The sequence below is a fragment of the Pogoniulus pusillus genome, chromosome 11 (assembly GCF_015220805.1).
Source record: "Pogoniulus pusillus isolate bPogPus1 chromosome 11, bPogPus1.pri, whole genome shotgun sequence".
Classification (NCBI taxonomy): domain Eukaryota; kingdom Metazoa; phylum Chordata; class Aves; order Piciformes; family Lybiidae; genus Pogoniulus; species Pogoniulus pusillus.
The window spans coordinates 24,410,295-24,425,329 of NC_087274.1; the positions used below are offsets into that span (position 1 = coordinate 24,410,295).

The 15,035-nt window shown below is 40.2% G+C and overlaps 1 protein-coding gene across 1 annotated transcript in view; it reads left to right on the plus strand.

The window, feature by feature from the left end:
- The window catches only part of TBC1D14 (TBC1 domain family member 14), a 58,826-nt gene that overhangs the window by 9,249 nt on the left and 34,542 nt on the right, over window positions 1-15,035 (plus strand). Inside the window, exon 3 of the mRNA XM_064151514.1 lies at window positions 7,252-7,372. Coding sequence (XP_064007584.1) covers window positions 7,252-7,372 — 121 coding nt within the window. The remainder of the gene's footprint in view (window positions 1-7,251; window positions 7,373-15,035) is intronic.

Sequence of the window (15,035 nt, forward strand, 5' to 3'; positions counted from 1 at the left end):
TTCCTGCTTGCCTGCACCTTCCTCTCCTCTTGCAAGAGCTTAAGGCATCGAAGGCACAGTGGTAGGTGGAGTACTAGAGCTCTGTAGGCTCCAGGTCAGCACGTGGAAATGGGTTATTGCTTCTGAAAGCAGCTTTCCCTGCTGACAAATCTGACGTGTTACTTGTTTTCAAGTGACATGTGTCGTGATATTAGCTCTGAAAGGCCAGAGGTGTTTCATATAAAGCAGGAGTTTAAATGATTTTCTTCATTTGAATATATATAGAAACTTGTCTTGAGAAATAATGTGAGCAAATAATTGTCTGGGAGAGTAAAGAGCCTGTCTTGTCTATCCCTTTGCTCTAGTGACCCAGAGTGGCATAGGTTAATGAGTTTTACCTTTGGACTTCACTGTTGAAATGGAGTTTTTGAATGTTCAGGTCTTAAGCAAGTTTGCTTAGTCAGGACTGTTGTGATCTTACCATAGAAGCTGTGCTTTTCATGTATCGTTTTGGAGGCTGAGGCTGGAGAGTGACCATATAAAAGACTGTGTTCACTTAAATAATAAGCTATGCAGTTCCCTTCTAATGGACTACAAGAATCCTAAGTCTTTACTGAGTCCACTGCTGTGCTTATTGTCTATGTTTCCATGAATCTGGATCATTCTTTTCAGGTTACTTCTAGAAGGTTTTGATCTAGACATTCTAAGTAGCAGAATCTCAGGAAACCTCTAGAGATAAGAGAGACTACATGTCAAAATAAAAGGCTTTAAGAATATTAAATTTTACGATTTCCAGAGAACCTCTGTGTTTCTGAGAGAGCTTCTGAAGCAGTGTATCATACACAGAAGTACAAGCCTAGTCCAGACTCTGGCATTACTTGTAATCTGGTAAGAAAAAGGGCTTAATTTTCAAAATAATATCTTCTGGTTTCAGCATCAAGTCTGATGTGAATTATATGTGTGTATGTCACATATGCACACACATGTTTTGAAGTGACTGGTCGCACTAATTCTGTGGTTAAGTTCAGAACACTAAGTCCATCAATAGCACAGGTAAGTCACCTGTTAATGAACAGGACCCTTTAATAATGCTGTTTGTTGTTTTTAACGAGAGGACAGCTCACTGTAGTTCCCTAGTTTTGGTGTTAAAAGCAAGTCAGAATAATGAGGAGTGTTTTAGGGTTGCTTTCCCACTTTGCTTTCTCAAAAAAAGTGAATTCCTTGACCATAGGAGGGAAGAAAAAGCATTAAAGTGATTATGATTGAGTAATCTGAGATATTAAACTTGATATATGATGCTCCCTTCTTTGTACATATGTTACGAGGATGGTGAGGCAGTGGAATAGATTGTTCAGAGCAGTAGTGGAGGGTTTCAACCCTGGAAGCATTCAAGGCCAGGTTGGACAAGGCCTTGAGCAGCGTGGTCTAGTAGAAGGCGTCCCTGGCCTGGAAGGTAGACTGTAACTAGAGGACCCTTAAGGTCCCTTCCAACCCAAACCATTCTGTGATTCTATGATTTTTGGTAGGTATTCTGGCAACAATTTCTTCTCAAGACCATCAGTTTCCTAGTATTCATAATTTATGTCAGTCCTGCTTCTCCACTAAGCAGGTAATTAAAAATCCTGAACAATCGTAGATGCCTCTGGAAATCATGACCAGAGCACCAGTTTGGAAAGTCTAGAGATGAAGTTCAGTCTTTTGTTTATTGAGGCTAAGTGGTGAAGGTTGTAGTTAGTACAGAATACAGAAGGGTCATTGAAAAAAATGAGAGAACAAGGTTGTTACACTTTTAGCCTAAATTTCATAGAGCAAAAACCTTTCCTAGCTAGTGTTAATCTAAAGCTTTGGAATTGTCTCTGTGGTCTTTATTTTTCATCTCCTCTACTTATGAGAATAGTAAATCATTCCAGCTGATAATTCATGGGACTCTTCCAGTTGTTTCATCTGAAAATAACCTTTCTTGAAAGACTAACTAGCTTTGGATGTGAGCATGCATGTTGAAAGCAGGAAATGGTGCATGTATTTTTAACACTTGTAGCAAGAATTTACATGCAATCGTAAATTAGTTTGGTTTAATACAAGTAAAATGTTGTGTCAATTCCTGTTTGAGTTGAGTCCATTTCTAATTAATTCTCATGCACATTTCTTTACAGTGATTGTCTTTTTGAGAGTAAGGAACCCATTCATTTCAGATGGAATCTCTGTGCTAGATTGCTGTGGTCTACCAAAGAGCAGCACATCTCACTTTTTTCTCATAACTACAATTTTGTGCTGCTGAACTTTGAGCCATTGTAAAATAGTAACAACAAAATAGTTAATAATTTTCAGGTATTCTAAAGAACCCAAAAAATATAATCATGAAAATTCCCAAGTGATAGGCTCCTATACCTTATTTCAGGCAGCTGGGATGTCTTGGGACTTGTGGGGGAAAAAAGCTGTCCATTGCCTGAAAGGACAGGTGCAGGATGTGTGTGTGCACCAGCAGACGTCAGTGGGTATATCTGTGTCCACCTCTCTCTAGTCCACCCTCTGACACTTTCTGTGTTGGAACCCGTTCTTTTTCTCCTTTCATTCAAGTGACAGGTGCCAGAGAAACAAGTCTGTGACTCCAGTGGTACCAAACTTGAGAATTATCATAAGGGGCTTGGGGAGCAGTCATGTAAGCTCATCACACCACAGTAGTTGCTGGCAGCTGTGTGTTTACAGACTTCCTGTCTTCTTAGAATGAGCGTTGGACTGAACTAGATACACTTTCTGCTTCAGTGATGATCCAGGACTTTGTTTAAAAGCATAAGCCTGACAAAGCTGTAATAGATGCCGTATGGGTAGGTTCGGCTTGGTTACTTGCTCCTGTTGTGGTTCTAATGAAGTGCTTATAGAACCGAAATGAAGGTCTAAGTAGGGTCCAGGTTTTATTAAAAACCCACGGATTTCCTGACAGTGCTGAGTTGTCTGTTGGTATGGACTTCCTCTGCTCCCCACAGAAGAAGCATCTGGGCAGAGCAGCAGGCAGCACTGCTGCAGTGTGCGTGTGCTGAAGCAGAAGATTGTTGCCCGTCTTCTCTGAAACACAGGATGCTATTTCTATGTAAACATCAACTCTGGAGTTAGAATTGAATTCTCTTGAGGCAGGTTAATTCCTCTTCACAGCTCAATTAAAATAACAAAGTTAAACAGCTGTGTGGTGCCAAATACTGTCTTAGGGAACTGTGTAGAAGTAATTCTCTATTGGAAATGTGATCTCAATTTAATTCTGTGTTTGGCTTTCCTGAAAGAAGCCACTGCAGACATGTAAAATAGTTCACACCTTCGATAGGAATGCAATTATAACCCATAACACTTTAATGGCTCCACGTTAATGATGCTAAAGACAAGTTGTGTCATGTGGGATAGTCCTGTTAATATCCCTGTTGTAAATCAGCAGGATGTGCTCTGATGGCTGTGAAGAGGACAATGAGACCGAGATAATGATCAGCCTGTGACCTTTGCTTTCCAGGCACCTCAATAAAAAAATATTCAAGAACTCAAATTAATTTGTGTGTCCAAAACCAGCTGTAATTAAACTTGGAGATCTTTTACTCTAGGATTTCTGAGCTCATCTTTGACTTGAAGGTCTGTTTTGGTTTGGTGGTTTGGTGTGTTGGTTTTGTGGTTTTTTTTTTTTTTTTTTTGAATATAATACAATTTGTGCTCCTTGTTAATCTCTGTTTTCCATTAGGTAAGATCCACCTTTAGAGTGGATTTTTTTTCAGTGAGCTGTATTTGCTCAAAAGTGAGTCTCCTTAGTACTTTTTTAAATCCTAGGGAGTTGTGTAAGGACAGAATAAAAGAATCATTTTTTTGTGCTGTGGCAACAGAAAAATTAAAGCTTCTCTGAATTACTTACACTTACATCTATATATATGAAAAATCATTGCTTCTTTCTAAGGGACTTTTGTATTTTAAGGGTCCACTTCCAGTCTAGAAGTCTTAAGTAGTGGCTTTATTAGGAACCTGTGGTGTTCTCCAGATCTATCACAAAGCTCTGCAGAAATTGGACTGGAGAACGTTCCATAGTATCTTTTTTTTCCCTTTTAAGTTTTCTGAAGTGAGTTGCAAATGGAGCAGCATCTCTTCTGCCATGTCAGCCCAACTTTCCTGGGGTTTGTTCCAGCTTGAGTCACACTAGGTTTAACAATGCTGCGTGTCCTCAGTCGAAGCAAGAGCAGGCTGCAGTTTGTGGTTCTACATCTTGTGGCTTCTGAGAACGTTATACCTCTGAGTTTTCAGAGAGCATACAGAATGTAGGTGTCAGGAAAACACCGTGACTTAGGCACAGACAAAGCAGGGAAGAGGAGGAAAGGGTGAATAAATAAGTTGCTTTGTATGGAATGGGAATTGTGTATTGATATGTCTTATGCTTTCAGTTCAGTATATATTTTAAGATTTTTAACGTGAAATGGAAATTCCTGGCACAGTGCAGAGGAAGAGGTTCCTGATGGCTTGCAAAGTCCAGTGGAAATCATTTGGACAGGGAAGAGTGATCTGGGCAGGTGCTGTGCCATCTGCTAAGTAAGCTGTAGAACAGATCACTTCTTATGATGCTCACTCTGAAGGGAATAGTTAGGATTGTGGAACTGAACTGAAGTGTGTGAGATGACTCTAGGTTTAGTTCATCTTGCATAGGCACTTGCAGCAGAGAGCTATTACACAGCATCATTCGGATTCATCCTTGTTTTGCCCTGAGGGTAAAGACTTCCTGCTACTCTTCAAGTCCCTGAGGAGACTGGGGGAATTGCTGCTTATGTGTACCTGTGATAGCAACCCCTAAAGTGGAGAGACTGAGAAAGTAGCCTTTAAGCTCTTTTAATTTTCATCTTACTGCAGTGCTAATAGTCCGTGGCAAAAGCCTTTTACTTGCTAAAGTGGTTTTGAATGTGCACAGAAGTGCCCCACAGATGTGCCTCCTTCTGGGGCTTTTTCGGGTGCCCTGATGCTAGAAGTTCTTGAGGTCTCTGAAGACAGTAGTAGTCTGGAATTTAGTGTACTCACTTCTGTAGTAGTAACAGCCTGAAAGAAAGCCTTTCGTAAGAACAGCCAGCCTCGTGTTGTGGATCCCTTTCACCAGCAGTGGTTTTGATGTTGTTCCTGTCACGTTTTCCTTTTTGTTCTTAGATATGTTTGAGAACCTGCTTGACATTTCTCCACTTCAAATTAACAAAGCATCTATGAAAAATAATCTCCGACTTGCTTTACATTTTATTTCCCTGGCAGCTGTCTCAAATGACCCTATAAATCCATCATCTCAGGCGTTCTTACATATTACGAACTTGGGCAAGGCTAAGAAGATAACTACATACAGACAACAGAGAACATTGCTTTATATTGCCATGGTGAAGGAGCTGTTGGTGGAAAGAAAGCAAATTCAACTGAGATCTCTTTCTTGGAAATTGTTTTGATGTTTGTCTCTTTACCAACGTTAGCAGCTGTAGTGGTAGCAGTGTAATCAAACTTGTTGATTAGTGCTCTAGTTTAGCTTCTAAATCTCTACACAGCATTACAGCTGTGAGGATAAGCTACAAGAATGCTTCATCATGCTGAAATGGAATATGCTAGTTACAGAGACAAAGCAGATCTTCGGGGTTAGTCTACCTGTAGAATTATTTCCTGGTTTGAAAACAGCAGAAAGAGGGAAAATGTAGCAGTGTTTCTGTATTTTCCATGCTGTTGTTCTTGAGTGCTTTCCCTACATTTGTTTCCCCTGCATCCTTATACTGGTTTTGTGTAAGCTGAGATAGGGGAATGCTGAAAGGGACTTGCAGGAGTGCAGTCATTGCTTGGTCTTGACATAAGCGTAACTGACTTGTGTGATACCTGCACCTAAACACTTGATTCTTACCTTTTAATATGATAATCTGTTCCTGGTTTGGATTTCAAGGTAACTGTACCCTTGTGATATAGAAGCATGTGATTATTTGTGTAAAGAGATGCAGATTGAAAGATGGCAGCTGTTAACCTTAGAATTAAGTGCACTCTGACATCTGTGCCTTGATTGTTTTGCTCAGATTAAACATTTCTCCTGTATCCCAAGCAATATTATCTCTGTTGGTACATTTATGATACTGTTTGTGTTAGCTAATCCCAAGTGGCCAGGAAAACCAGCTCTTTAGCATTCAGGTTGTTCCTACTGCAGATGGATATTCAACCCCTTTAGAACATGAAACTCAGTATAGTTTTATTTCCCAAACTACCACTGCCAAACCAATTTATACTTGGTTGGTCAACCCACTGCGCTTTAAGGTAGTAACTGTAAGAAAAAAAGCAGTAATGCCAGGCTGGAGGCATCCATGACATGAAGGGGCTATAGCTGCCTGTTGATTAAAGTAGCAAAAATACTTTTATCTCTGTGGAATTACTTTAAGTGAGGGAGTGAAGGCCTATAGGCAAGCTCCCAAAGAAACTACCACAAGCTGCATAAATAAGTGAGCTACCTAACCTGGATGTATTTGAATATTTGCTGAACTAAGACAGCAGGACAAAGGAAAATCTGTTACTTTAATAACCCAGGCATGCCGTGGGTGTAGGATATCCGTTGTGCTCTTGGAGAAGCTGAGTGCTACCAGAAGCACGAAGACTAGTCTGTACCTCCTGTCCAGTTTTGGAAGAGCATGTGGTGAGAAGACAAGTCTGTCATGTCTGTTGCTTTACGATTAAAAACAAGCACTGTCAGTTCTCGGTGGCTTTGTCTATCTTTGTGACTGTTACTGCAGTATTTAAGCTGGTTAATTCAAGACATTTCAGAGAGACTTCAGAATTAATGTGTTTTGATAGCTGCTTTCAAAGTTGTTCAGGAAAAATAATATTTTATGAAAGCAGATCAAACACAGCAAAAGGCTACTGTGTCTGCAACTTGTGTGTGATTTTTGGTTGATGGTGTGTTGTAACAGGCGGGTGGAGAGTGTTTATGCAGCAATAGATTTAGTGCCTTAGTCTTACTTTAAAAATGAGGCTGAGTGATCTAGGCAGAGACTGAAAAAGAGAGCCATTTCTAGAAAGTTACCAATGAACTTTTTCTATCTACTAAAAATTCTGCTTTAACCAAGTCCATTTCTTAGTATGGTGATAATACTACATTGCATGATGTATCTCCTGAGGACAGGAAACCAGTGCCTGCCAGCACAACCACAAGAGGAGTTGGAATATGCGATTAGGATACATAAAGGTAGCAAATCGTCTATCCTTTTGTTTACTGTACTTAACCATTTTTCATAATCAAACTTTCTCTTTTTGTAGGAATTTGTTTACCAGAAAGCAAAGTGCAAGATTTGAAAGACAAAATGATGTGGGATGGAAGTTGTTTGGAAAAGTACCTCTCAGAGAAAACTCACAGAAAGATCCAAAGAAAATACAAAAGGTATTTGCTGAATTCTGTGTTGGGATTAGTGGTTAATACAGAAGCCACTTAAGTTTATGAACCCTGTGAGGATTCAAATAAATTAATTGCTAGGGAGTTGGAGTCCTGCCATGAATCCACCAGTGGTGAAAACAGTCTGCCCACCTCAGATACAGTGGAAAACTGTAGGAGTTTGTGTGCAGCTGTGCTTATCAAGTGTGATTCAAGGCCTTGGGAGCGGATTGCAGGTGTGCAGTAGGTGGAGTGGCAGCCTAAAAGCTTTTCAGTGCACATTGCTTGTTCAGTTCTTACTGCTCCATCAGTCCTTTTTCAGCCTTGATGATCATGTTAATGCAATATAGCTTCCATCATATAAGCTGCCAGCATCACTTTCCCACCCCTCCCACTAAACTGCTCTTATCTGGTTTTCTTTCAATTATTTCTTTATCAGTTAGTTTTGAGGAGAGAGGAAGATGGAAAAATCTTGTTCCTTTTTTGCATCAGTGACAGATTTAGCAACTGAGCTGTGTTCAGCTGGAGACACAACAGCTTTGCTTTTAGGAGTAATGCTCTTAACAGGAAAGAAATCAACAAGATTTATCAGTTCAGTTTTTCTGTGATAATTGGATCATGACTATGTGGAATCAAGTCTAACATATGATAAAGTGAAATTGAGCTTTTGAAATAGCTAAATGCTTGCTCATAGGTGATGCTTTTTTTGTGGGATGGAATGTTAAGTTTATAACAGTACTCCGAGAAGAACATTTATAAGTTGAATTGGGCCAGTTATCATTCAAGTCGATCTTCACATAGCTGCTTTTTTCCTCTCTAATCCTAGCTGATTAGTAAAATCACTACTCAAGATCTGCTTTTTTGGCTTAAGTGTTGTAGGTGGAGAAGCATAGTTGCAGAGCAACAGCACCAGCAGGAAACACTGAAAGAAATAGCTACAACCCATGCTTTAGGCAGACAGTGATAAGAGCTTCTGTTGACTGGTGTGCTTTATCCAGAAATAAAAAAAAAAACAAAAACAAAAACCACAGAGCAGAGTCTAGTGATGTGTGGAGGTTCTTGTGCAGATCCATGTGCAGAGCACTGCAGTGTGGCCAACTACTGCCATGGGTTCCACTTCTGCATCCGCAGCCTCTGCTGATGGGTGGCAGTTGTCTAAAAATACCAAGCTTTTCTAAGTGCTTGCTTAACCATGGTGTGTGCTGTGTCCAGATGGTCCATTCAGGGCATTTGGAAGAGGAAGTAGTTGCCTCCAGCTGGCAGCTGATTCTGGCAGGAGCTAGATCGACAGTTCTGGATAAAGCATTGTCTTCTGTTGTACTGAGTTTGTCTTTGGATAGATCACCAGAGAAATCATTGTGACTTATGTAGCTGTTTGTAGTGGGGTGAATGTTTGCAGGTAGAGCTCTCAGCTGTCTAGTGCAGCTTTTTAATGTTCTGCAGTAGAAGTCCAAAGGTGTAAATGAGTCGTTTCCTGTGTTCTCCTTTTCTGGATTCATCTCCAGTTGTCAGCCTTCAGAAAGGCAGGATTTAGCTCTGTCATAGTGTGCTTGAGCTTCCTTCTTTTAAGAGCAAAGAAACCCAAGTGCAGTTGCAGTGGATGAAGGTTTAGTTACTGTGGTTAGTCTCAAGCTAACCTACGCTTGTTCTTGTTGTCTCTAGGCATAAATGTAACTTTAATTTTCACACTTAAGCATTATAACCTCAACCTTGCAAGCTGCCTTAATGCACTGCTGTTTTGTGTACTTCCTTCCTATCTGGTAAAAAATACATCTATATATTTTAATCATATGCAAAGGGCATCTACTTTCATGGAAGTAAATAAAAATAAGTAAAGGAAGAGAAACATATTTTGTAACACTTAAGTCCTACATTTTTTTTGCCAATAAGAACTGTGCTAAATAGATTATTCAGCAATTCTAGTAGGCTGTATTACTCCACAAAGAGTGTGTTGCCCTTGTCCTGACTTGAAAATTACCTGTCACAAACAAACTTGCTATCATATTTAAACAGATAAGACAAGAATAATAGCTTTTATCCACAGTAAAGGAAAAGGTAACTGAATACTATGGCAGAAGGATTACTCCTGAGTATTTTAATAATAGAAGAATGTAATATGACTCTCACAGGTATTATCATCTAGCAGAGTCAAGCAGCCAAACAACTGCTGATGCTGTTGGGACTTCTTCACTTGTGCTTCCACATGTTCACAACACAGAATGTTGTGAATCCCTAGAAAATAATAAGTTTTGAGTGTAATTTTTAACAGTTATGACGAGCTACAAAGTACTTTTTGGAAGGAAATGAGAGGATTTTTACCTTCTCTTCCAGTTTTAAAACTTTTATTTGAGCTTTATCTCTCTCTGGAGCTCCTCATAAATAGTCTGGGTTAAAAGGCCTGGAAGCAAGAAGGATCTTAAATAGGTGTACCAGGTGATGTGCAAGGATAGGTATCTCCTTTCTGGAATGCAGATACTAAATAGAGATAAAGTTGGTTAGTTACTGCAGTTAAAACTTTACCTGCTGCTCTCTGCTGAAGGGTCTATTTCAGTGCCTGTGGTATGGCCCAGTGGAACTGCTGAAGGTTTAGAGTCATCCAGTGAGACCAGGAAGTTTATCATAACGGAAGCTGTTACTTTCTAGCCCAAGCTGATACTTAGCATGAGGTGAAATACAAATAACCATGGTGCAGGATTAGTTTCAAATGCAAGAAGCTTGACTTTTGAGGAAAAAGTACACAGTTCTTCCTAGCCTCCAACATTTCAAGGCCAAGTATTGGGTTTTCTGAAAACAATCCATAGGTGGAGCTTTGTTCTCATTTGTTGTTAAAGGAGAATCCAACATGCAGCTGGCACTTGTTTGGAGGTTAGTGTTCATAAACATCTCCACCTTTAGTAGCCAGTAAGTTGTTTGGTTTTTTTTATTGTGGTAACTTTCTACTGTTCATGCTAATAAGAAACACACAGGAGACTTTCAGATTTCCTCCTCCTGTGGGTTTTTTAATTAAAAAAGAAGTTTATAGAGACCAAGTCTGAAGATACCAGCACGTACTATCAAATGTTGTACTGCAGAAACACCTGGCAAAACATCACTGTGCAGCAAAGCTAGATACAAACCCTTAAAGGCAAGTGTTTAGCCTCTAGACACTGTGGTGGAACTGCCAGTCGTAACAGAAGACCAGAACTTGCATTGCTAAAATGTGAAATTGAGAAAGCTGCTAGACTTCAGTGTGTTACTTTTGTGTTAAACAGAAGTAAAGTCCCAAGAAACCCGACCCAATGGTTTTCTTTGTCAGCCTTTCAGTTTGTACATCTCAACCTTCATCTAAAATTAAAGAATTGGAGGAGGTGAAGGTTTTGAAAGACTGACTCTTACCATGCTTGCTAGTAACAACCAGCAAAGCTTATGTTCTGCAAAATGAATGGTGTTAGGTCATGTGTGTTACTGAAAACCCAGAGGATCCCAATGCAATAGCTTTTAAAATCCTAGAAAGACACTTAAGGAAAAAGCAGCAGTCTGAAGAAAGGCTGGGCAAATCTCTTCTCTTTTGATGCTCTTATTCTCCCTCCCTCTGAGGACACGACCTAATTTTTCACCAGGACTTTATTATGCTACTTTTGTGCCTCTTAGTAATTTCCATGTAAAAAATTTGATTTGTTCTATTGAGGAGTTGCCTCTTTAGCACAACATAGTTCAGTGACAATAGTTGCATGAGCATTGAAGCCTGGAAATGGTCATTGCTTGAAGATTGACGTTGAAGATATATTGCCTCCCTTCATGTGTTTTATTTATATTTGTGTGTAGCATAAAAAAACTACAAACTCTTCTGCTCAAAACTGAACCTTAAGTTACAAAGATTATATTCAGGAAAACTTGCACACTGCAGGTTTTTTTTGTAAAATTACAGAGAATGCACAGAAGTCTGCTCCAAATGGATGGTGAGAGTTAATATGAAGCACACCATCAGTTTGAGTACAAAAGAAGCTTTTATTAGACATGTAAGAAACTGGCACTGGTAACTGCTTCAAGGGTAATGTCAGAGAAGCAAACATGGACATCACTCAAAGAGGCTTCAGTGCAATAGACTTGCCACCTTTTCAGTCATTTCTAGCTTGGTGTATGTGCTGAAGTTAGGTAGCTAAGTACAAGCCTGGACATACCTTCATAGACAGCTGCTTGCAAACAAAAAAGATGTGCTGTGGTGGGTGTCTGAGCAGCATCATACTACCAGTTGTGTGTTGTGAAATAGATGGCATTGCTGAGTGCTTCCGTGCTGTTGTGGAGATTTGCAAATACTTGAGGTCGTATTTGCAATTGCTTTGAGGACCTGCAAGATAAAATGCTATATTACTGTGGCTATATCCCATAGCTAGCCTGGTACACTGCACATTTCAGAGTGGCATTGGTATGAAGCTGACATGGCATGGAGAGTCTTTTTATTTCTGTTTCTTCAGAAAGAGTGGGGCAGCTCTGACCTTATCTTCAGGCAGACTGAAAAGTGTATTATTTGAGACTAGACAAGAAAGATAAGCTTTCTCCTGCAACATTGGCACTGATGTGAAATGTCAAAAGTAGTTGCTGAGAGATTATTTGCAAGTGTATGGTGCTGAGGCTACACAGAAAACTGAGAGTGACTTGCCACTGGAATGGGCTGCCCGGGGAGGTGTTGGAGTCGCCATCCCTGGAGGTGTTTGAGAAAAGCCTGGATGAGGCACTTAGTGCCACGGTCTAGTTGATTGGATAGGGCTGGGTGACAGGCTGGACTGGATGATCTTGGCGGTCCCTTCCAACCTAGTTGATTCTATGAGTCTATGATTCTATGAGGTGAAGAGATTAGTGAGTGGACATAGATTTTTATGGGTTCATATTCACTGTAATCCCAGCCCTTGGAATTGACATTTAAGGAAAGCACCGAATGCAGATGTTGGTAGTGTTTTATTCTAACAGATGTTCAGTAAAAAGACAAACTATGTAGCTAGTATCTCTTACTCAAAACATTTATTAGATGCTTACTCTGCCAGAAGCCTTTCTTGTAGATGTTTCCACTTGTTTGATGCTGCAGCATATCAGATAGTGGCAGTATATAGGGAAGCCCTGCACATGTTTGTATATGCAGATTAAATTGGTTTCAGTGTTCTGAGTAGTAGGGTTGTGGGTTTTTTTGGTTGCTATGACTCATTTGAGTTGCTTCCAACAGCACACTCTACCATCTCATGAAAGAAAGACAATATAGAGCTGTTTTAAGCCACATGGTTCATAGGTGTGCTTTGTGTCTTGACATACTTGAAATACAGGGAACTGTTCTAGGTTCCTTCCTTTTTGTTAGATAAAGCATGTCACTGTATATGAACCAGAAAACACTTAAATTATTTACATATAGCACAAATGAAATGTGAACCCTGGGGGTGAGAACCACCTGATACGTAACACATTGCATGATTAGAGGTGACAGACTCCAAAACAGCAAACTGTTGTTCTTTCTTGGAAGAAGTAATTTGGCCTTATGGAAGCTTAGGTTTGAAATGTTCCTTAATTTAATACCTCGTTGCTGAAAAGGTGATACTATATAAATACATGTATGGAAACGTTCAGGTATTCAGTGGCTGGAGCAGAGAACTGCAAAGCAAAGTGTATGGCTTATTCTCTCTTTGCTGTTAACTTGTGGAAGGTCTGTACATTATTCATTTTTTTTTTTCAGTGTGATCATGTGAGACCACAGTTGCAGGCTCAAGTATTGTATCCCCTGTGTTTAGGAGTGGTAGATGCTGCTCAGGGTGAAGCACATTTCAGAGTGCTTGAAACGATACTTAAAAATAGGTAATAGGAGGTTTTCTTCACATAAACTGGCCATAATCTTCTATCCTTACACTGCTTAAGTATTCCTGATATAAGTATGTAACAGGAGAATGCTGTGGCAATAAAGATGGGCAAGGTGTTACAGTGGAAGATCAAACTTACAATAATAGAATGCATTGGATTGGAAGGGACCTTTAAAGGTCATCTAGTCCACCCTCCCTGCAGTTAAGAAGGGACGTGTTTAACTAGATTAGGTTGCTCAGAGCCTGACCTTTGAATGTCTCCAGGGATGGGGCCTCCACCACCTCCATGAGCAATCTGTTCCAGTTTTCTACCACCCTCATGGTAAAGAACTTCACATACATAATGCTATCTCAGTCATGTTCTGTCATTACATTGCCATCTTCTGCTCAGATGTCCATAAAAGGATTAAAAATAAATATAGATGAGCAAAGCACATAGGGCTGATGGCTCTTGAGCTATTAAATGTAGATCTTGCCAGGACACTTTGGTAAAGTGTGAGGGTCGAGTGTGTAGCTCTGATTTCTCAGGTTGTTAGATCAGTAACTAATAAACTAGTGGCATTTCAGAATAGTTCTGTACCAGAGTTATGTAAAAAGCCCTCATATATATATCCCTTAAGGAGCTGTTTGAAGGTTTAATATCCGATCTCAGTAGTTTGTATTCTGTCTGCTAAGGGTATTCTCATAATCTGCTCTTTGCCTGAGGTGTCAGTCTTCTTCAGGTCTTTTTGATTACTGTATACATAAGATCTTCATTAAAATACTTCCTTGTGGCCTGATGACATGTCAAGAATTGGATCGTAGTTTTGCAGCCCAAAGACTGCAAGTGTCATTATCTACTGGTTTCAGTTAAGCTTCCGAAAGAAACTATCCTGTTGCTTGCTCCTTTTCTACCCTTTTCCTTCCACATTTATGTCAACCCACAGAAGACACCACCAGAGTAACCAAACCAGTCTAACAAAACTAGAAGCTTTGTTTTCAGCAGTTAATTTCCTCAATCTAGCATGTTGTACATCCATACAGGTACTTGATGGTGACAGCAAAAAGTGATCTGAGGGACCACAGGGCAGGGGAAGGCAGTGAAGTGCTGGGCCTGCTTGGTCAGCTTAAATTTACCTGGTAAACCACTTTATAACTAAAAGGCAAGAAATTGCAAATGGATGTGCATTAGGCAGCTGTGAAGCAACAGAAGGGAATGTTGAAGCAGTACTTAGCAGTCAGACCCAAAAAACAAGGAAGAACAGTTTTCTGTTTGCTTATGCAATCCCTGTCCAGTTGCTGCTTTGTATGTTGAATGCATTGAGAATTCCAGGGTTAAAAATACCCTGTGATTAGAGTTTGTGCACAACTTGTTCGAATTAGCCTCAGGTACTCTTACAATTGTGGCAGCCTAAAAATAGTGACTGCTACTGGCTGGCTGTGTAATATGTGGCAACTCGCAGTGTCCTTAGCTTTTTGCCCACAGAAATGTCTCCAGGACGCCAGGGATCACTCTCTCCCAGACAGTGTTCTGCAGAATGCAGAGATGGTGGAGCTCTTGGCAGACTGCAGATGGCTGTTTCCCCTGTCCAGAGCAGCTGCAATTGTAATTTCAGCCTGTGAAACTGCAGTGATTTACCACGGGAATGCTGTTGTCTGCTGAGGGCTGCTCTTCCTTACGGTCCGAAGTTTTTCTGTGTTAATAGCTGTGGTTTCACATAAATGCTTTGTGCTCTATGTGATCACTTCAGTTTGAGATCACTTACAAGAAGAAGCTTTCACACTGTGGGCTGTAGCACTTTTCATGAGCTGTGTTGATTTGCCACTGTGGTAAACAGGGCTCTGGCGCTACATACCTGGGTGGCAGAGATCTG